Source organism: Cyprinus carpio, chromosome A24 (genome assembly GCF_018340385.1).
Source record: "Cyprinus carpio isolate SPL01 chromosome A24, ASM1834038v1, whole genome shotgun sequence".
Lineage (NCBI taxonomy): Eukaryota > Metazoa > Chordata > Actinopteri > Cypriniformes > Cyprinidae > Cyprinus > Cyprinus carpio.
In genome coordinates, this window is record NC_056595.1 from 9,813,271 (window position 1) to 9,834,797 (window position 21,527).

The 21,527-nt window shown below is 36.7% G+C and overlaps 3 protein-coding genes across 4 annotated transcripts in view; 2 read left to right on the top strand and 1 right to left on the bottom strand.

Annotated features, from left to right (window-relative positions):
- The window catches only part of LOC109067964 (arf-GAP with SH3 domain, ANK repeat and PH domain-containing protein 1-like), a 93,055-nt gene extending 91,303 nt beyond the window's left edge, over positions 1–1,752 (top strand). Inside the window, exon 29 of the mRNA XM_042714163.1 lies at positions 415–1,752. Within this exon, the coding sequence (XP_042570097.1) occupies positions 415–489 (75 nt within the window). The 3' untranslated portion in view covers positions 490–1,752. The remainder of the gene's footprint in view (positions 1–414) is intronic.
- Positions 1,753–1,847: 95 nt separating this feature from the next.
- LOC109046091 (elongation factor 1-alpha-like) lies at positions 1,848–4,334 on the bottom strand. Its single transcript, XM_042714160.1, has 7 exons — positions 4,099–4,334; positions 3,830–4,009; positions 3,422–3,718; positions 3,023–3,173; positions 2,659–2,915; positions 2,345–2,579; positions 1,848–2,206 (listed from the first exon to the last, which is right to left on the bottom strand). The coding sequence occupies exons 1-7, from the start codon at positions 4,240–4,242 to the stop codon at positions 2,094–2,096; spliced, it is 1,377 nt and encodes a 458-aa protein (XP_042570094.1). The 5' UTR covers positions 4,243–4,334; the 3' UTR covers positions 1,848–2,093.
- A 533-nt stretch (positions 4,335–4,867) lies between these two features.
- LOC109048956 (CYFIP-related Rac1 interactor B) overlaps positions 4,868–21,527 on the top strand; it is a 62,222-nt gene continuing 45,562 nt past the window's right edge. Inside the window, exon 1 of one of the 2 annotated variants that reach the window (XM_042714162.1) lies at positions 4,868–5,289. The gene's annotated coding sequence lies outside the window, so the exon portion shown is untranslated. The remainder of the gene's footprint in view (positions 5,290–21,527) is intronic. The other variant, XM_042714161.1, reaches the window with a different exon arrangement.

A 21,527-nucleotide genomic window follows, 5' to 3' on the forward strand; every position in this document is an offset into this window, starting at 1 on the left:
GACTTACAAAAACAACATGACAGATGAATTTCCGAAAGTAAATTGAATTGAATTGAATTAGTCAGAACGTTCGTCAGCCAATATATATATATATATATATATAACGGCCCCGTAGAATATATATATATATATATATATATATATTTTTTTTTTTTTTTCATGTGACCTTGATGGAATATAATGGTAAAGAACAGTTATTAAAAAAATATAGATAAACTACAGTATTGCAGGCCAGACACAAGGCCCACACACATGAAAAACTGATAAATCATGGTAAAAGCAGAATTGTTTCCAGGCCATTGAATCTGGCATTCCTTTTCAGAAATACAGCAGTTCATCATCAGTTATTCCTTTCTTGATTTAGACTGGCATTTAGAACCACATTCTGATTGCAACCTTTCTTTTTGTCTTCAGATCGGGCACATCGAAGGGCAGCCAGAGAGGAAAGGTGTATTTCCCATGTCTTTTGTTCATATCCTGTCTGATTGACAGAACTTTTGGTCCTCTGCCTCCATCTATGGGATGCACTTGACTTGAGAAACACATTATCACCTTACCATCATCAGAGACAGAGTCTAAATAAAATGTCTAACTTTACCGCTGTTACCCATACCATTTTTTAGAGCCTACCGCAGTGGCTAGACTGCACCCACTTAAAAGACCAGCACTTTCCCTCCACTATTACTGATTCTGTATCTCTGTATATAAGATTGTACATAAATGTGTGTGTGTGTTTCACATAAGGATGAGTGTGTGATTTTGTGCAAATATGGAAAATTGTGTTTGTTTGAAAAGTAAATGTGTGAACTTGTACTCTACCTGCCAGAAAGTTACGGCTGGGGCCAGTTTTGTTCAAATAAGTTGAAGGCCATCATTGCTATCATCTAAAGCAGGGACAGACAGGAGTAGACTTCTCTTCCTTGTGAATAACTGGACTCATAAGTTTCTTGAACATTGGTTTTCAACTGTTTTTGCCATCACATTTCCTAATACACCACTAAAACATGTCAGAGAGTGAAATGTTAATGTGTTTGCTGTTCCCTTTTCTTGCTACTCAGTGTAAAAATTATTAAACCATGCAATGCATTACCTGTGTCCTTTTCACAGGTTGTTCCTATATGATCCCATATCAGTGTGTTTTATCTAGTCTTATTGAAGGACAGTGCTCTGTGATACAGTGGTGTTCCACAAACATAAAGGTCACCTTAATCATCTTGAATAGTTTGAGGTCTTGGATACTTGAAATACTTTTGAAATATGGAAGTTGTTTACTTGGTTCATAGAGGTTATATTTTCAAGTGATAGACATGTACTGTATTACAACTGGAACCTTTGCTTTGTCCATACTGCCAGTAACCCCATGTTAGATCTCAAAAGTTTCATTAGCCTTTCAAATTCCAGGTGAAGGATTATGACTATAGTTTCCAGGGTGAGATTTGGTCAGTCTTGCATTCATCCAATCAAAGGTTGGATCATGTCAGCATAGAGATTCCTTTTGGTAGATTGGATCCCCAAAAATTTAAAGGAGCATGGTATGAAGTCTAGTTCAAAAGGAAGCACGATTGAAGTTTGAATAATTATCCTCATTGGTCATTAACCCTATTTGTTGCATTTACCCAGTATTCAGCATTGAGGTTTTAGGTCAGATGTGCTACAGGTTTCTTTTTGGCTGCATATTCTGAGGACAGTGTCCACTGTCTGAACATGTTCCTTATTTACCATTCCATTATCAATAAAATGATTATGTTAAGACTCAGTTTCTTAAGCATTTAGTTCACAATCAAGTTACAACTAATTCAAGTGATAAACTCCACAGCAGCTGCCACAAGTGGACTCAAAACCACACATGCAACGTGGAAACTCAAATTTATTTGTAGTCCAGCAGCATACAACTGTTAATGCTTCTCTACAGTCATGCCAAGCCTCAGATTGGGCCCCAGACTCAGTTCAAACAACCCAATACACCAGCAACGCATTTAAACGGCTTTAAGGCAAAATAAAGTGCAGTTCCGTAAAACTGCACAAAAATGCTCAACTTAAAGAACCTTTTGGTTCACATACCAGACTGCTGGTAGATAAAAGTATTGAGCAACTCATTTTGATACAGCAGGTTTGTGTGATGTCTTTTTAGCTTTGTCCACCTTCTCCACAGATTTGATGACTCCAACAGCAACTGTCTGTTTTAAATCCCTTACAGCAAATCGACCTGACACACACATTAAAAAATGCTTCTTTCAGCAGTACTTAAAAAAAAAAATACCTAAAGCTACCTAACACACACACACACACACACATTAAAACTGGCTTCTTTCAGCAGTACTTTAACTACAATCCAGTGCCTTACCCAGAGGTGGATAATGAAAGAAGCTCTCCACACATAAGGGTTTGTTTGGGATGAGTTTTATTGTAGCACCATCTCCCGACATCAGGTACTGGGGCCAATCCTCCAGTTTCTTCCCCGTACGCCGATCAAGCCTCTCCCTCAGCTCAGCAAAACGACAGGAAACATGAGTTGTGTGGCAATCTAGTACAGGGGAGTAGCCAACCTTGATTTTGCCTGGGTGGTTCAGCATTATGATCTGTTGAAATACACAAGAGAATCATTTAACGGTGTGTCAACCAGAGTTCAAACAGTCAAGGAGAGCAAAGCCGCTGTACCTGAGCAATAAAACTGCTGACATCTGATGGTGGGTCCTGCTGTGCGTTACCGGCCACATCACCTCTCCGAAGGTTCTTTACAGACACATTTTTAATGTTGAAGCCCACACTGTGGCCAGGGAAGGCAGTCTGAAGCCCCTGGTGATGCATCTCAATTGACTTGACCTCAGCAGTCAACTTTGCTGGTGAGAAGGTCAGAACCATTCCAGGCTTTAAGACACCAGTCTCAATCTTACCCACAGGGACTGTGCCAACACCTGGGGAGGGGGACCCAGTTTAGACAGTCACAGTAGATGTTATGAGTGCTCAAGGGGTTTTATACTTTGTCAAATCAAGACCTTGCCCACTTGGTAGTTTTACTCACCACCAATCTTGTAGACATCTTGTAGAGGAAGGCGCAGTGGTTTGCTTGCATTGCGCACTGGAGGAAGTAGGGATTCAAACACCTCCAACAAAGTTATGCCATTTGAATGGCCTTCTTTCCTCTTGAGCTTCCACCCTTTGAACCATTGCATCTGAAAGAAAGCAAGTAATTGAGGTCTGCAGATAAAGTCTATCGGGGTGCCCAATCCTGTTCCAGAAGGAAAAAAATAAAAAGGGTCCAATCCTGATCAAACGACTGAAACTGCCATTGTGTGTCTTCAGGAGCACCTGATAGTTACAGACAGGAGTGTTGGAGATGAACTCTATAGGTAGGTAGGTAGGTCTACACGAACAGGATGGCTCTATATCTTCATGTCAAGGGTGTTGAGAATGGCATTACCTTTTGGGATGGGGCAATCATGTTCTCACCGCTCCAACCAGAAACAGGTATGAAAGGTACAGCACCAATCTCAAAGCCAATCTTCTTGATGAACACAGAAATGTTCTTCACCACCTCATCATAACGTTTCTGGCTGAATGGCGGCTCAGTGAGGTCCATTTTATTGACGCAGACCATGAGCTGTCTGACCCCAAGGGTGTATGCCAGCAAAGCATGCTCTCTTGTCTGACCATTGCGAGAAATCCCTGCCTCAAATTCACCCTTTGCAGCCGAGACAATTAGTAGAGCAGCATCAGCCTAAGAAATTGAAAAAGATCACCATTTAGATCAACTTGATTGTATATGAATTACCAGAAGAGAAACCCAGATAAACACTCAAGAGCTCAACTCCCCAAGAAGCATTAATACCTGTGAAGTCCCGGTGATCATGTTCTTAATGAAGTCACGATGACCAGGTGCATCAATTATAGTAAAAGTGTATTTCTGAGTATTGAATTTCAGCAGGGAAATATCAATTGTAATGCCACGTTCCCTTTCTGCTTTCAGTTTGTCCAGAACCCAGGCATACTTGAAGGAACTCTTTCCCATCTTCAAAAGAAAGGAAAAAAAAAAAAAAAAAAAAAAAAAAAGTTTAATATCAAATCAATCATAAAAAGAGAATTCAACTTGATACTAACCTGGGTTGCAGCTTTCTCATATTTCTCAATTGTTCTATGGTCAATTCCTCCACATTTGTAGACCAGGTGACCAGTGGTTGTGGATTTGCCACTGTCCACATGGCCAATTATGACCAAGTTGATATGGATCCTGTCTTTAGCCATATTTGCAGATAGTTTAGTTAATAATCTGTTTTACACACCTTATTCCTATAGTGATTTTCAAACCACAGCGAACCTAACTAACAAAGGAAACAATTAAGTATGGTTGCTGGTGATTGAGTCCTGGTGTGATCAATAAAGGCTTAAACTGCATTACTGCAATAATAACCACGCCCACAATTAATTAGAATAGGCTCGCTATTGTTATATAATATGTACTCCTGTATGTTAACAAAAATCTGCAAATTTCTGCATAACGCAGATGCCACAGATATCAAAGTCAATTTGATTTTATCTCCTTAAACCCGCAGCTTTTTTATTTATTTTATTTATTTATTTATTTTGGCGCAAGTGACATCACTCAAATTCGAATCTAAAATGAGGGCACCAGCTATAAGGCTAATACCAAAGACAATAGAATATAACACCCATGTTTATTAATTACAACCTATAGCCAGCTGAAGTAACAACGGCCCTTTTGTACTTGGCATATGTACAGGAAGTAGACAAATGTAGGATAATTATATACACATTTCAGGTATTTCATGTAGCAAAGACAGATTTAAAAAAAAAAAAACCCAACAACTTAATTTTATTGGACAGTGTGTCGTCATTAGTAACTCGCATTAGCTGCGTTTGTTCAGGTTTACATAACAGGCATGAGTTTATCAGTCAGGTGTGTCTCTTATGCGCATCAGCACAAGTTAACCGGTAGGGGGCGTGCTGAAGACTTCATTATTTTCAGCTATATTATAAGAAATCATCGCATGTCTGTTCCACACGCGACTAAATATTTGAAGTAGTATACGTGCTTTTCTTATTATATGATAATTCTTGGAGCTTGATTTACGTTTGGTTAAAATAAATGCGAGAAGCACATGACGTTTTATTAACCCGGAAATAACAGTCGGTAAGACAGCTGAGAGAGAGAGCGAGAGAGGCTCAGATCCAGAGAGGTAACGTAGAGAGAGATCTAAAGCCTTCTCCCTGGAGCTTATAGCGTGCTACCTGGACTCCATACGTGTTTTTTTTATCGCTTCACAATCAAAGGTGCGTCTTCATTCCTCTCTTATGTCTTTATGCTGCATGTACTGGGCTTTATTGTGTATATTCATAACTCTGAATGCATTCATGCTGTAGTACAGCATGTGACTGAGCAGGGTGCATTCAGCACGATGGCACCAGTGGCCATCCGTCGTTTAAAAGGGTATAGACAGGAACAGATGAAAAATGAGTGCTTGAAAGTGTTTAAATGCATTTATGGGTGAAAAACAAGTAAAGTAAAGCAGCTATGTGTCATACGATGCAATATAGTGTAACTTCTGCCATGCTTTGTGTAACACTGGTAAGACCTGCTATGATTTTACAGTTTTCATAAGCAAAGATGTTTCCATGGTCATGGAAAACCTGGAAATATCAGGCTGTTTTTAAGTTGTTATTTAAAGTCAGAGGATATTATTTGTATCTAAAGTGCACATGGGCATTAGATACACTTCTTGTAGACATACTCAGCACTACAGTATTTCATGGAAATTCATTGCTCAAAGGCATGGGAACATAAAATCCAGCTGATGCCTCTGCTTAGATCCTAAGTGGGTATTCAGATCTAAAGTGTAGTGCACTAAATGTCCAAATGTGGTGTATGCATTTATTATTATGCAAACCAAAATAGCATTTGCAATATAATGTCAGGTTCTGCAATTTATACTTTTTTTTTCTCCCTTGTTTCCAAAGTCTTTTCCTTCAAAAACTCATTAATGTGAGATTATCGAGAATTGGTGTAGCATAGAGCACTGGACTGTGTTGTTTTTATATCCATAGCTCATCCCTGCACGTCAGATCAATAATGAGCCATGATGAATAAAGTGTCTTTACTATATAAATCTCCTCATATTAGGCTGCTATTTCCGATCGTATACCATTGGATAAACCTCTTTCATAATAATCATTCATGTGCAGATACTCTTCACTCTGTTTGATTAACATCTTATCGCCTCTCCTTCCCTTTCCTTTTATGGTATGTAGGTGAGGCTTGAAGTCAAGCATAGCATACAGGAAGACTCTGATCTGGTGGTTTCTGACACTTTGTTGTGTGTCAGCAACGTAGCCTGTTTTAAGTCATGGCCAGATTGAGATGGCTTCTTAATGTGGAAGCCTGTATGTACAGTATGTGTAGGTGGATGTTGCCCGATGGGACTGCATTTAGATCATTGTAGTGCGTCAGGGGGTAAACTGAATGGATGATCGTTTATGTAAGATTGATGAATATATGGAGTGTACTGTGTGCAGAATGGTAAAAAAAAAAATGTTTAACTTGTAAAACACATTGGACTGTGGCAGGCATTGCACGCACTGCTTTGCCTGCATGTCAGGCGATGAGTAAACATTGTGTCTCTGCTTGTTTAACGGACAACTGTTTGTCATAAATAAAGGTACTTGTAATTAGGGCTGAACGATTTTGGAAAATAATCTAATTGCATTTTTCTTGTTTTACACCAATATTGCGATTGCAATTTAATATGCAATTATTTTTTAAAGCTCTTTATGTTCTATATTATTCAACAAAGCTAAAAATCATCACATAGTATGACCAATATAAAATATTAGATATATTAAACAGAAATGTTATTTTCTGTAGGCCAGGCCTATGTTACAATGAAATAAGGTGATGCATGAATTGATATGAATGACATTTTTATTAAACAACTACAATCACAGTAGTATATTGACTGATTTGTTGAACTTCCAACCTTGTAAGCATGTAGGCTAATAATTATGACAACACAAAGCACTGACAAATAAGCCTGGTGTAAATATTAATATACAAATCACACAAACTAAAGTAAATTGCAGAAATATATAAACAAGTATTTTGCTTCACCACACTACTGTAGGTAATTCAAAGTCACTGTAATAAACATGTAAACATGTGGACTGCACTTTTTAAACACTGTCTGTTAACTTTAGACCAGTGGTTCTCAAACTTTTTTGGTCGTGCCAAATAATTTCACTAAACATTATGAAAAATTAATGTTTTTTTTTTTTTATTATTATTTAAAAAACTTATTTATTTAAAAAATTTATTTATTTATTTATTTTTGTGGGTTTCATGCTGTCCGCTAAGGCATAGGACCTTTCCTCCTCGCCAATGACATTAAACACCATGTCTACACCGGCCGCGAGCGGCAAAATACAGTAGAATCCATTAATCAGTGACGCTGTATACACTGGATGTGGCGCGGAGCGGCGTGACACCAAAAACCTGACATTAAACTGATGCCTTGTTCTATTTATGACGTACTGACACAAAGTTAAAATGATTTGCAACGGGTGCTTTGTCGCGTCTAGTGTAGAGCTGTTGCGGCGCGACAAAGCGACAACTGTAGCGTCCGGTGTTGTGCCCAAAAGTTCAAGTTCAAGTCTGCTTTATTGTGCTTTATTGTACGCTTTATTGTGCTTTATTGTCTGATTTATTAGGATTAGGGCGGGGGTTAGGATTAGGCAATCAGGTAGCGATTTGAACGAGGGGGGTAATAATTTGGCAAGGGGTCAAAATTGGGCACAACACAGGTATAGACACAGTGAGTGAAGCCGAGAACAAGATATGCCTCATCATATTTTCAGCATTTAGCTTTTGAATGACCAACATCTGCCTGGGTCTGTGCGACATCATCTATGGCTTTTCTCTTCCCTTTCACAAACCGATCCATCTCCAATTCTAAGTTACGTCCTTTGGCTTTTTACTGTTTTATTTATTTTCTTTTTCTGCTGATGGTCCGTACCTTACTATATATATTATTTTAAGGTCGAAGTCTTTAGTAATGAAATGCACGGTAACACTGTTACTGTTTGAGTAATTTCAGTTTGCCGTTTTGAAGTAGGCCTACGTTCTTATTATATACGCTTTCAGACATTTCTGCATGTAGCGTACCACAGTTGCCAGGTTTTCACAATGAAACCTGCCCAATTGCTACTCAAAACTAGCCCAGTCGTGTTTCGAGGGGGGTCCACCAGTATTCCAGGGGGTAAAATACATGTTTTATGACACCTTGTCCCAACTTGATGCTTCCTCTGAATACTGCTTAGATGTGTTCGACTTGAAGCAGCGCTGATTAGACCGATCGGTTCGTGTCATCGAAGTACTGTGAGAGCTATAAGAGAGCTGCCATTTCCTTATGCTTTATCTCGCCATACTTTGTCATACAACAATCGATCTTCAAGTCCAGTCGAACACACCTCTTTACTCTCGCGTGTCACATGACCGAGTGTAATAGCAGCCACTGCAATTGAAAAATCGTGTTTTTTCATATTGCGATATTATCGCAAATGCAATTAATCATTCAGTCCTACTTGTAATACACTTTTGTGAGGTATCTGACGTGCAAGTGGTAGGTGTGTGCAGCAGTGTTTGTTTGTTTAAGAGAGGACTTCCTTAGTAAGCATTTATATTAATGGTATACAATTTTATTTGACAGACCACAAGTGCTTTGGATGAATTGTGACCTGAATTGTGTTGAGTGGTTGGGTTTTTAAACTAGTCAAGAGCTTATGATCATCTCTCTGTGCTCTTGACTCATGGCTATCAGCCGTAATATTTGTGTGGTGCATATTTTATTGTGTTATCTGCAGGTTAGCTGATAGGACACTTCATCTTTTGTCAATAAAAAGAAGGCCTGGCAGTTGGGGCAAAAGTGGAATTTCCTCAGAGAAAATTCATAGTTGAGGAAAGCAAATCTTTTTATTGTTGTTATTATTATTATTAATATTTTTAAGGAAAGTTCATAAATTGTTAGTATATAGTTTTCTTTCCTGTGTTGACACATTTCCTATTTGAACAAGAAGTTGGATTGATACATATCAAAAGGCTGATCCCTTTTTAAAATATCCATTATTTTGCCTCAGCCATGCAAAATCAAATTAAGATGCCTCCTTTGCAATCAATTTATGGTTAAGAAAGAAATAAAATACAAGCTTGAGAATAACCAAATACATACTGATATAACATGATTTGCTACTTGAATTTCAGAGCCAGTTAGTTCTATAATATATAATTTGTGTAATCATGTGAGACTGAAGACTAGAGTTATAGCTGTAAAATTCAGCTTTGCCATCACCGGAATTAATTACATTTTAAAATGTATTCAAATTGGGGAAAATTATGGTTGACTTATTATGGTGTTATTGTTTTTTACTATACAGGTCCTTCTCAAAAAATTAGCATATTGTGAAAAAGTTCATTATTTTCCATAATGTAATGATAAAAATTAAAGTTTCATATATTTTTAGATTCATTGCACACCAACTGAAATATTTCAGGTCTTTTATATGTTTTAATACTGATGCTTTTGGCATACAGCTCATGAAAACCCAAAATTCCTATCTCAAAAAATTAGCATATCATGAAAAGGTTCTCTAAACGAGCTATTAACCTAATCATCTGAATCAACCAATTAACTCTAAACACCTGCAAAAGATTCCTGAGGCTTTTAAAAACTCCCAGCCTGGTTCATTACTCAAAACCGCAATCATGGATAAGACTGCCCGACCTGACTGCTGTCCAGAAGGCCATCATTGACACCCTCAAGCGAGAGGGTAAGACAGAGAAAGAAATTTCTGAATGAATAGGCTGTTCCCAGAGTGCTGTATCAAGGCACCCTCAGTGGGAAGTCTGTGGGAAGGAAAAAGTGTGGCAAAAAACGCTGCACAACGAGAAGAGGTGACCGGACCCTGAGGAAGATTGTGGAGAAGGACCGATTCCAGACCTTGGGGGACCTGCGGAAGCAGTGGACTGAGTCTGGAGTAGAAAACATCCAGAGCCACCGTGCACAGGCGTGTGCTTTTGAACCAGAAACAGCGGCAGAAGCGCCTGACCTGGGCTACAGAGAAGCAGCACTGGACTGTTGCTCAGTGGTCCAAAGTACTTTTTTCGGATGAAAACCAAATTTTGCATGTCATTTGGAAATCAATGTGCCAGAGTCTGGAGGAAGACTGGGGAGAAGGAAATGCCAAAATGCCTGAAGTCCAGTGTCAAGTACCCACAGTCAGTGATGGTCTGGGGTGCCATGTCAGCTGCTGGTGTTGGTCCACTGTGTTTTATCAAGGGCAGTGTTTTGATAGGGTTTTATCTCCTATCAGGAGATTTTGGAGCACTTCATGCTTCCATCTGCTGAAAAGCTTTATGGAGATGAAGATTTAGTTTTTCAGCACGACCTGGCACCTGCTCACAGTGCCAAAACCACTGGTAAATGGTTTACTGACCATGGTATTACTGTGCTCAATTGGCCTGCCAACTCTCCTGACCTGAACCCCATAGAGAATCTGTGGGATATTGTGAAGAGAAAGTTGAGAGACGCAAGACCCAACACTCTGGATGAGCTTAAGGCTCAAGGACGCTATCGAAGCATCCTGGGCCTCCATAACACCTCAGCAGTGCCACAGGCTGATTGCCTCCATGCCACGCCGCATTGAAGAAGTAATTTCTGCAAAAGGATTCCCGACCAAGTATTGAGTGCATAACTGAACATAATTATTTGAAGGTTGACCTTTTTTTGTATTAAAAACACTTTTCTTTTATTGGTCGTATGAAATATGCTAATTTTTTTGAGATAGGAATTTTGGGTTTTCATGAGCTGTATGCCAAAATCATCAGTATTAAAACAATAAAAGACCTGAAATATTTCAGTTGGTGTGCAATGAATCTAGAATATATGAAAGTTTAATTTTTATCATTACATTATGGAAAATAATGAACTTTTTCACAATATGCTAATTTTTTGAGAAGGACCTGTATTACTGTTTTTATAAATGCAACTTCGTTGAGAAAAAAAAAATCTTTTAAATAAAACTTTTTACTGTCTGTAGTGTAACTGAGCATGCTCTAGATCAGGGTTCCTCAATTAGTTAGTTATTATTATCACAATTATTATATTGTTGCTTTTGTTAAAATAACCACAAGATGGTCACAAGGTGAATATATAGATGTTTTTCCCCTTTAGATTTTTTCCCCAGTAGTCTGTTTTATTCAAACAGTTATGAACATTTTTGCATTTAGATACAGAAGAACTTTGCTTGTTGAAGCATCCAAGACAGCATCACTGATTATAACGAGTTCTATTGAATTATATTGCGTTTCGTCGCACCGCGCCACTCGTGTCGGTGTAGACACAATGTAAGTTCATGTATCTTACTCACTCTCTGAATTAACTTTCCACACAAATAAAAATAAATTATATATATCTTTTTTTTTTTTTTTTCTCACGGGCTGCCTATTGAGGAACCATTCTCTAGATAGATGTCCTCAAAACTAACAGACATGCACCTACAGCCACTGTGTACACCGGTTTTGATTTCCTGAGCCATAGGCCACAGTGTGCATCCATTGTTGTAATTAGCACTTTCTGCTAATCTCTTCATCCCAGTAAGAATGTTAGTTCTGGGGAAATGTTTTGTGTATTTGGAGGTTAGTGAAGGATTGGAGCTGTAAAACTTTAAACAAGAATGCAGTGTACCAATCGGAGATGGTATTCTTTGTTGAAGCAGTTTCCTTAAGATAACTCCCCAGAGCATTAGTTTACTTAAAAAATAAATAAATAATAATATAATAAAATAAATAAATAAATAAAAGTTATAATATTTTTTTTTTAAAAAATTATTTAATGTTAAAATATTTTTTTTGTGTTATAATATTAACCATTGTGTGTTGTTAAGCCTCAAAATATTTTTTTTCTTTAACTTTCTAAATGTCATGTCTTTACATGCCAACTCAGGTAATCTCTCTGTGTACTCTGTCTTGCAGCAGCATGTAGGCCTAATGTCGAACTTTCTTAATGTCATGTCTTTACATGCCAACCTTTGAGCTGAGCAGTGTGATTTTACACTTGATTTCCACTTCAGGATTTTAACATTTCAATTGTTAAGTGTTAAATAGAACTGAAAACATACACCACTTTGACACACATTTGGTACTTAAAACCATGTGCTTGATGACTGTAAAATAAATAAATAAATAAATATTCAGAATAATAATTTTGTAAAAGCCAGACCTGCTGAAATGTACAAAATGAGAAATTAAATTAAATCGCAATTCTGTTATTTCTTTTGTTCAGCAGCAATGAGCCCATTTCTAGCTTTTGCTTCAACTGTCACTTTGACACTCAACATATATTGTGTGCCCACTGCGTCCCCTCCCTCTTGTTTCCATGGTGAGGATGGCTGAACATGGTAACCGACACAGATGACTTGGCAACAGTTGGGAAGGAAACCCAACAATATCCATCTGTTGCCTTTAACATGCCAGTCTTCAGTGAAGCAGAAGAGTTATACTAGACTCTCTGCTCTCAGTCAGAAAGCATGAGGGACATGTTTTAAATAGAGCTGACTATAAGCAGCATAGATGGCTAATTCTAGTGCGGTCTTGCTGTTGCTAAGTGAGAATTTGCTTGGTTTTGGTGATGTCTGAGGTGTGTGTGCACAGGGCTAAAAGAGGATATGAGTCAAGCATGTTTTTGCCTCATTAGTCAGCTCATGACTCTTGCATGCTTGAGATTTGAGGGCTGAGGAGGGCTGATTTTAGATGATCCACCCCAGGACTCCACATTTCCCTTTTTGCCCAAAAGAAAAGGTTTACTAATCTGTGGTTAGCCATCATCTTAGATTTTGCCATTTAACTCAACATTGATTGATTGATTCATGTGTGATTGGTTATAATGGGCAGTGCTGTAGCTACAAACGCGTGCTAGCCAGCGAAGTTGAAGTTGTGCGAACGCAGATTTGAATTTAGCAGCTAATGATGTGCCACACTGAACCATCTAATCACACCGGTGTGATCATTTATCAAATATTAAAAAATATAATATGACATTTTTTTTTGTCTTCTGGAAGCTGCATTGAAAATCCACTTGCCTCAAAAATCTGAGGGGCCATGGCTGAAATTAACCAACTAATACTAGTACTTACCTTTTTCTTTTTCTTGTCTATCATATTCAAAAAAAAAAAAAAAAAAAAAACCCTGGCTACGTGTTCTGTACTAGACTAACTGAGACTTGTCATAGCACTTGTATACCTTATTGTTGTTTTCTTGTTGATCTGATTGTTTCTACTGTTCTCATTTGTAAGTCGCTTTGGATAAAAGCGTCTGCTAAATGATTAAATGTAAATGTAAATGTAATGTAAATTGCGTTCCGGGAGTAGCGGTAATTTCGGCTGGGCCCCCCTCTGGTCCAGTGCCCTGAGCATGTGCCCACTTGGCCCATGCGTTAATCCGTCCCTGACACCTTGGCATTATATATATATATGTATATATGTATATATGTATATATGTATATATGTATATGTAATATAATAATGCCAAGGTGTCAGGAACGGATTAACGCAATAAAGCTTATGTTTGTAAAATAAAATAGCACAGCTTTTTTAATTTCTGGAAGTACACTCTTATCATTCAGTCAAGCATTATAATATAATATTATGAAAATCAAGCATTATTTAATGTTAGAACTTAAATAATTAGAATTAAAACTTGGTATATGAATGCATAATTGTTGTTTTATCTGAACTTAGGACTGGTGTTGGTGCTTAAGATATTGTTGATCATTCAGTGTTTCTATAAATAAAAAGGAAAAAAATAATGATAACTGATAAGATAATAATAAAAATATAAGGGTGCTCCTATCAGGATTTTTGAGGCCGATAACAGAAAGCAGTATCTGCCGAGCCGATCACTGATACCGTTTATAGTAATGAGCCAATCAAGATTTTTAGACATTTATTCAGGGCCTGAATTTCATTTTTGAAAATTAATTCCTCTCTTAGGTGACTTTGTGAGTCTATTTTTTTTTTCATTTGATGGGTGGAGCAAGGGCATTTTTTTTGTCATTTTTCAAAAATATATATTTATCTCACCTAAATGTTTGATCATGCACTGTATTTGTTTTTACAATCGTGTAATTGTTGCACAATAGCTTACACAGCGCAAGCCTGATTTTGTGAGCTGTATGTGAGGTTCACACATACTCTGTTTGCAGTGCGTATGTAGCCCATGTGTGGTACAGAAGCAGCACGGACTGTGCTTTCACACAGGAGTCTGCTCCTGATCTGTGGCTGTTTACCACAAACACAACATTTATCCATTATTTTGATTTAAAATCCAAACATTGTTACTCAAAATGCTTTTCAAACATTTTTTTACACAGTACAGTAATACAAAATTTCATCAATTATTCAATGCTTTTTACTTTTGCATTTACTTCTAGATTTATATATTAAATTGCTAAAGTAAAACATTTAAACTACTTTTCTTACATTTATCACAAACATTCTAATTTAAAACTTACCATTGACAGAAACCATCAGCTCTACTGCCTTTTCTTTTGCATTTAAATCTTTATTAAAAGCAATCCTGCAGTTCTAAAGAACTTTAATTAAGAACTTTAAAATTATTGCCTGGTTTATTTAAAAAGTGCTCTTTTCCTTTAAACCTAGCCAAAAAATCATAGCCTTGGCTATGAAACACAGTAGACTATAATTTTATGCATTTAAGGTGTAATTATTACTACATTTTTGTGTCAATGCATGTTCATATTTACCGCAAACAATGTGCTGTTACTTTAATTCAGCGCGTTGAGCATAGCAAAAAATAGACCCTTTGCGGAAACAATCTCTGCACTTCTACTGACGCACCACTCCTAAACACACTGCCAGACCGCAACCGTGAGTGCAGTGTGAACGCTTTAATGCATTAACATAAGTGCGGAAAAAATACGCACCACTTACGCACTGCAAACAAAGTAATGTGAACCTGGCATTGTTATGTGTGTGCACTTCAAGTGTGCATGTGTGCACAGTCTCCAGGAAAGTGTGCAAGGGTTGAATGGTTTAAACACTGGCAAGAATTAAAAAGAAAAAAATGCAGTTTATAAACTTGATAGTGCAAGTGACAATTCCTGTGTCAACTGTGCAGTGTGCAGCTCACTTATAATCAAGACCCCTTCAGATGACTCTGAAGCGCTCAGTCAGAGTGTTTGGTGAGTGAAAATACTCTCATTATAGAGGGTTGCAGATTTATGTCACGTTGTCTTGCAAATTATCTGGCTAATATAATAACCTATGTTCAAAAGGACCCTATCACACAATGTGCTACACATCCTACTCTAGATGTACATTTGTAAGCAACGCAAGTTACTCCTATTACTATTTGCTCCCTTTTTATGTCATCCAGTAGTGCTGGAGAACGTTTAAATGAGTTGAAATGCCTGTGGTTAATGCAAGCTCAAGATATTTTCATGTTTTGTTGTTCTATGACATAAAACACATCCATTTAATAAGCATTTACATTTAAAAAAGTGGTTGCTAATAAAATGCCAAATGGGACTTAGAGATGTTTATCACACCGAACAGGAGAATTCACAATAGTCCCTTTTTAAAACCCTGTTGTCTTTTTTCTTATGTGCTTGCATTTTATTTTTTAACTCAGACTTTCCAACTTGTTGATTTTAATTTAAAATTGAAAGAAGTGTCTGGTGGTGACATTAAAGTCATGCAGTCCAGTTACCCCTTCTAGCCTACCCCTTCTAGTGTACCTGCCATTCCATCACATCAGTTGCGATTTCATTTGTCCATTAAAAACCCAAACTTAATGTCTAAATCAGTGATCGGCGTAAAATGCAATCTACTATTGCTAAACTGCGGGTTGTGCTTGATAATAAAAAAAAAAGAGTTAAAAAACACTGTTCCCCAGGTGGCTTTCTGTGTGTGCACTCCGAAATGGAGCAGACCGTGGACAAGCATTTGGGCTTTGGGTGGGTGCCTATAGGGTCAAATACACACAAAGATATGTTAAAAAAAAAAAAACCTTGGGGAGTATTCACTCAAACACAGTTGCTTAAGTCATAAGTGACTGGAAACTGTTGGGAGTGAATCGGATGTGTATATTGCATTGGGTCTTAAAGTGACAGCAGCCTAATACTGTACCTACTGCTGTCTGTCCTTAATCTTAATCAAACAATAAAAGAAAAAGAGAAAATCTTTCACTGCTCTTGACTGAATTACCTTTCAGCTTTAATAAGCATTAGAGGTGTGCGATGTTGACAAATTTAGTTGGCGAAAAAACAAAACAGAACAGACAATTTTGTGTCTTAAATGTAACTCACTCAATTTTAACTTCTCGTTTGTCGAACTGTTGCATAAAATTAGTATCACATTTGCGATCGTGCTCACATGCTAATATTCAGGAAAACGGCACTCTTGCTTGTGATATTACTGAACTATATCATTTATACTGTGTATATGTGTGTATATATAAAAACATTTGTTCTGTTATACTGTATTGTCCTTTTTATTTGTAATTAGCTTCTTTGTTATTTTTGTATTCTTATTGTCTTCAATAATTGTTTAAGGACTTTAATTTACATTAGATAACCTAGTATTAGTTTTTGCTGAAGTATCCCAATTGGTCTTGATCATTGTGAAAATTCAGTGATGTCTTAAATTACTCATATCGTCAAATAAGATTTTGATCATATCGCCTACCACTTATTGTTAAATGCTTGTTTTTAACACTGACCAAATGTATTGAGATTGATTTGCCATAACACAAGTCCATCCAAGAGAACATGTATTTCAACTGTATCATTTTCACTTAACTAAATATTAGTGTAACAGCACTGATGGTTCTATGGAATCAGTTGCTTTGTCTTTATGGTTGTGAGTGTAGTGCTTTTGGGGAGATGTTTGTGAATTGCTTTCTAAAAAAATATATATTTTCTTTTTTTTTGAGCCACTATAACCCAGGTTCTGGAGGAGAACAATTCTTCAGTCCCAAATGCTTTGTGCAAGAAATATAGAGTATCGTTATTCAAAAGGGGCTCTTTGTTTTGTAAAATATTAGTCAGTTATGGATACCGTGTGTGAGAGTGTCTCTACTCACTCTTTCTTTCGTCAGCTGTCAGCTGTGCTTGTTTGTGCTATGTCAGCTTGCCCCTAACCCATGCTGTCTCATCAACCTCCTCAATTTCATCTTCACTAATAGTAACCATCTCCCCATACTGTTTTAGTGTGGGTCAAGGCAAATAGACAGCACTAGGGGTGTGGGGGGTAAATACAGTAATTGTGAGGCAGTAAGGAATGTCGTTAGATGACTCAACCACCCACTGCACTCAGTTTCCTCTGTATTTGTTGTCTTCTAGACAAGGTCTGTCTTGAGTAAATAAGTGCCTACCGTTAGTGTAGGCTTAGGGCTGTGTAGTTGTGTGTACTTTCTGCTTTTAAAAAGATGGTACACCAAAAATATACATTTTTGTAATCATTAACTCACCCACATGTTCTTCCAAACTGGTATGACTATTTCTACCCTGGGGTAAAAAAATTGTGTAATGTACTGGTTGCTCTTTTCCATGCAATTACAATGAACAAGGATTGGACCTTTCAAGAATTGGAAACAAAGGCAACACTAAAAGTATGCACCCTAAAAGTGTATCTGCCTTAAAAAAATCTGACATCTGCCCTATTACAAAGTTATTCTTTTAACAGTGCCTATGATGCTGGATGAGAAAAAAGATTATACCCTGATTTTTCATTTCCATTTCATATACAGTACGTGTTTGCAAATATCATCTGTATTGTTGTTCTCAGAATTGCAGACAGAGAGAGGGAAAAACTATTTTTGCAAATGATTTCAGCTCCCTGATTTTTTTTTTATTTTTATTATTATTATTATTATTATTATTATTATTATTATAAATAAAAATTATTATAAAGATAGCCTAACTCTTTTATATAGGCAAGATATGGATTGCACTGAACAGAATCCTGTTGAAGGAAAAAAAAATCTGTTGCTGTAATAACCTAGCAGTGTTAACTCTTAAAGTGTGTTACACAAGTTTGAATCCAGCTTGCATCATTTGCCACTCCTGTTCCCTTAACTCTCCAACATGTTTTATCCTCTCTATTGCACCTAGCAATAAAACTAAATAATAAGGAACATACTTATCTTTAGAACAAAATTTGTTCATCGTCTTTTTTTTTTTTTAAATGTATGTCTGAGTAGTTTTTTTTGTTGTTAAGTTGCTAGTGCTACACCCTGTATTCTGGGTGGTTGCTGGTAATTGTTTAAAGTTCCCCTATGTTTTTTTGGATGTTACTTTTCATTTAGCCTCGCGTAGCCAGATGGCAGAAGGTCTGGACCAGGCAACTTTCATTGGCTTGCCCTGACTGCCCAAGAGGGTGTCTGACAGACATGTAAAGCAACTAGTCACAGTCCGTTTCATCCAGCATCATGTTTACAGTCTAGAAAATCTAAAGTCGATGCCCCATAACAGCCCGGCATGCAACTAATAAATCATTTTTACAATAAAGTCATGCAAGTTTACTGCAACAGAGTCCATATTGTGAACTTCACATATTTTTGAAAATCCAGCATTTAGTTGATCCCATCTGACCAGTCAAAGCAGTGTACGCTCTTGGAAAAGAGGATTTTAGAGGGACTGGAACCTTGCATGAACAGTTATAGGCAATTTTTTTTTTTTTTTTTTTTTACCTTGTATGCATGTAGGCTTAACCTTTTGTACGAGACTTCCAAAACTAAATTAGAAAGCTTTAAAATAGCATAATAAGGGTACTTTAAAGTTAAAATCAAAAGTCATAAAATGAAAAATCAGTCTGTTTTCTATATGTGGGCTATGTAAAGATTTTCACTACTTCCATTTCAGAGTGACAAAGTCAAAACCAATCCAGACCACTGTAAGTGTCATGTATGGGTTTTAATTCACTTGATTTATCATACACTACATGAAAATTGTAAATTCAATTGATTTAATTAATTGCACCTCTTTTCAAAAATCCATATGATTTTATTTGATGCTTCTAGCGTAGCGCTGAGTTATTTGTGTACCAAAGTTTGACTGTAAGGATTTAGAACAACCCCCTAACTCTTAAGTATGAGGAAGAGAGATGTTTGCCTTTGCAAACACCACTAATTATATTGTCACTTTGCCAACCCTGTGTTATGCTAATAAATTGCCTCCTGCTGCACTCACTCAGTAAACCAGTCCATTTCCAGAGTGATTAGCTTAACTCTTTCGAATGAAGGGTTTCATGATCCCCTTCCTCTCCAAGAGCTCCAGCCCCTCACGGCAAGGGTTCCGAGCTGTTGCCTTGGTGACGTTCCAAGAACTTTATGTTCTGTGTTTCTCAATTCTAAATTCAAATAAGGCCTTCAGAGTGTCATAATCTTAGCAGCTGCCATAGTAACACAGCATTGCCAGTCTTGATCAAGTGATGATGATTATAAAGTCATCCACAGGAATGAGCTTATGCAATAATGGCGATGATTCATTAAGCTAGCATAACACAAAAATGTATTTGGTGTGGCTCTGTGTTTAGAACACTATTTGCATGAATTTTCACTTTGTAATGTGACATTATTGAATGTGTCTGTCTATGGTTCTGTCTGTAATTTAACTAATGCTGTCATAAAAAAAAAAAAAAAAATCACACTTTTCTGTAATTAATCGTGATTAATCGCATATTAATCTTATATTGTCATAATTTTACTTTGAATTTCCAAGTGAATGTAGAACTACATATATATAACTACACATATTTTTAATGGCAGCCTATTATTGATGAAGGCCAGTATCATTGAAATCAACAGTGCTACTGATGTCTTTATTAAAGGGGTCATATTATATGATTTCATGTTGTCCTTTGACTTAAATCATTGGTTAAGTTTTATTTTCTCCAAACTGTATCTCATTTTAGGGTTTTTATGGGGTCACTCACCAAAAATGGGCATTTTGACATAATTCTATATGTTTTTGTCAGTTGAAGTGCAGAAAACAGTAGGTTATTTATATATTAACAGTAAAAATTGTTACTTGTTAATTTTTGTGAATTTCCACATCTCTCTTGGATTATAAAAGATTTTGTCTCAGTTTTCAATATAGAACATACAGTGCTACTAATAATAACACTTAAGCCCTATTCGGACGGGACTAATTTTTTAAACAATGTTTGAGTTACAGTTCTTATCACCTGACGTCTGTGATTCCACATATTGATTCAGATGGAACTAGCATCTCCATGTTTATTACAGAGGTGGGAGGGTCTATTTTGTACATGTGGGCATTGCAGAGATCACATGCTCTGCATGCGTGCGTTGTGTATTGTCATCCGGAATTATTACCATTAGTATAACCACAGTTTACTACAAATACCATGGTTAAGCTATGTTTAGTATAGCAAAACCATAGTTAATTTGTGGTTATCCTAGGTCTACTATAAAAACCATGTTGTTGTTGTTTTTTTAATTTTTTTTTTTTTTTTTTGGTAGTAAAACCACATTTAAATTTTGTATAGGTACAATACAGTAAAAAAACAAAAATTATTCAGAAACCAGATATAAGTTTTGATATTTGTTTTGCTAGTGGGTGCAGGACACTATAGTTCATTTATGTACAAGTCAGGATAGCAAAATAAAGTAAACTGTGACATTGTACCCCAAAATTCTTCATACAGTGGACTACCAGTTAAACAAAAAAAATTTACTCTTTGACCTTTGACCTGACCATGTTTTGCTTAAGTGTTATCTGACATTATCAAGATGAATTTTTTCTGACACAGGTTAACACAGTTTTACCAAACTATAGCTAATAAACTGTAATAGTGTGAGATATGTTGAAGGTGTCCGAATAAATGTTGGGTTGACTGTATGTAATTAAAACATTACGTAACTGAGTGCAGAAGTGAAGGTGAGTAATCTTACCTGACGCTGAGATTACAGTAGCGAGTCTTAACAGTTTTACGTGATCTGACTTTTGTTTTTATTTTTTTATTTCTTTGCCGTGATTCAAACACATCGAAAATGTGTGCAGTATTAATGCTGCCTTCACGTGCTATCGGAATTATCTTAAATACGAGTTTCCTAATCAGATATGAGACGTGAATGCCTCTTAAGTCATATTTTCTTACTGGGAAATTCAGAAATAGTTTCCGAGTTGGGCGGGTCATAATCTTTAAACATGGTGGAGGGGGCAACCATTGGGGTAGACTGAGTACATTTGGGACATGTGTACAGTTGAAACACTTTAAATAACTTGTGTGCACAGGAACCCTGAGACGTGATTTTTATTTTTATTTTTTTTCTCCACACGTGTATTAGCATTCTCTTTGATCCTGGAAAATTTGAAAGGCGTCTTTCCACTCCAAAGATATTGGCAAAAGTTTTTTTTTTTCTTTTTTCTCTTTTTCTCCCCAAGATAAGATTTTCATTTCACCATGTCCCTTCCACAATAAAT

Bases quoted from the DNA above. Each gene is read 5' to 3' on its own strand.
- LOC109046091 (XM_042714160.1), bottom strand. From the start codon at position 4,242: ATGGCTAAAGACAGGATCCATATCAACTTGGTCATAATTGGCCATGTG. The intron at 3,174-3,421 runs GTAATGCCATTC...GCTTTCTTTCAG, and splicing joins TGATTGCCCCATCCCAAAAG to ATGCAATGGTTCAAAGGGTG. The intron at 2,207-2,344 runs GTAAGGCACTGG...TGTGTGTGTCAG, and splicing joins CTTTCATTATCCACCTCTGG to GTCGATTTGCTGTAAGGGAT.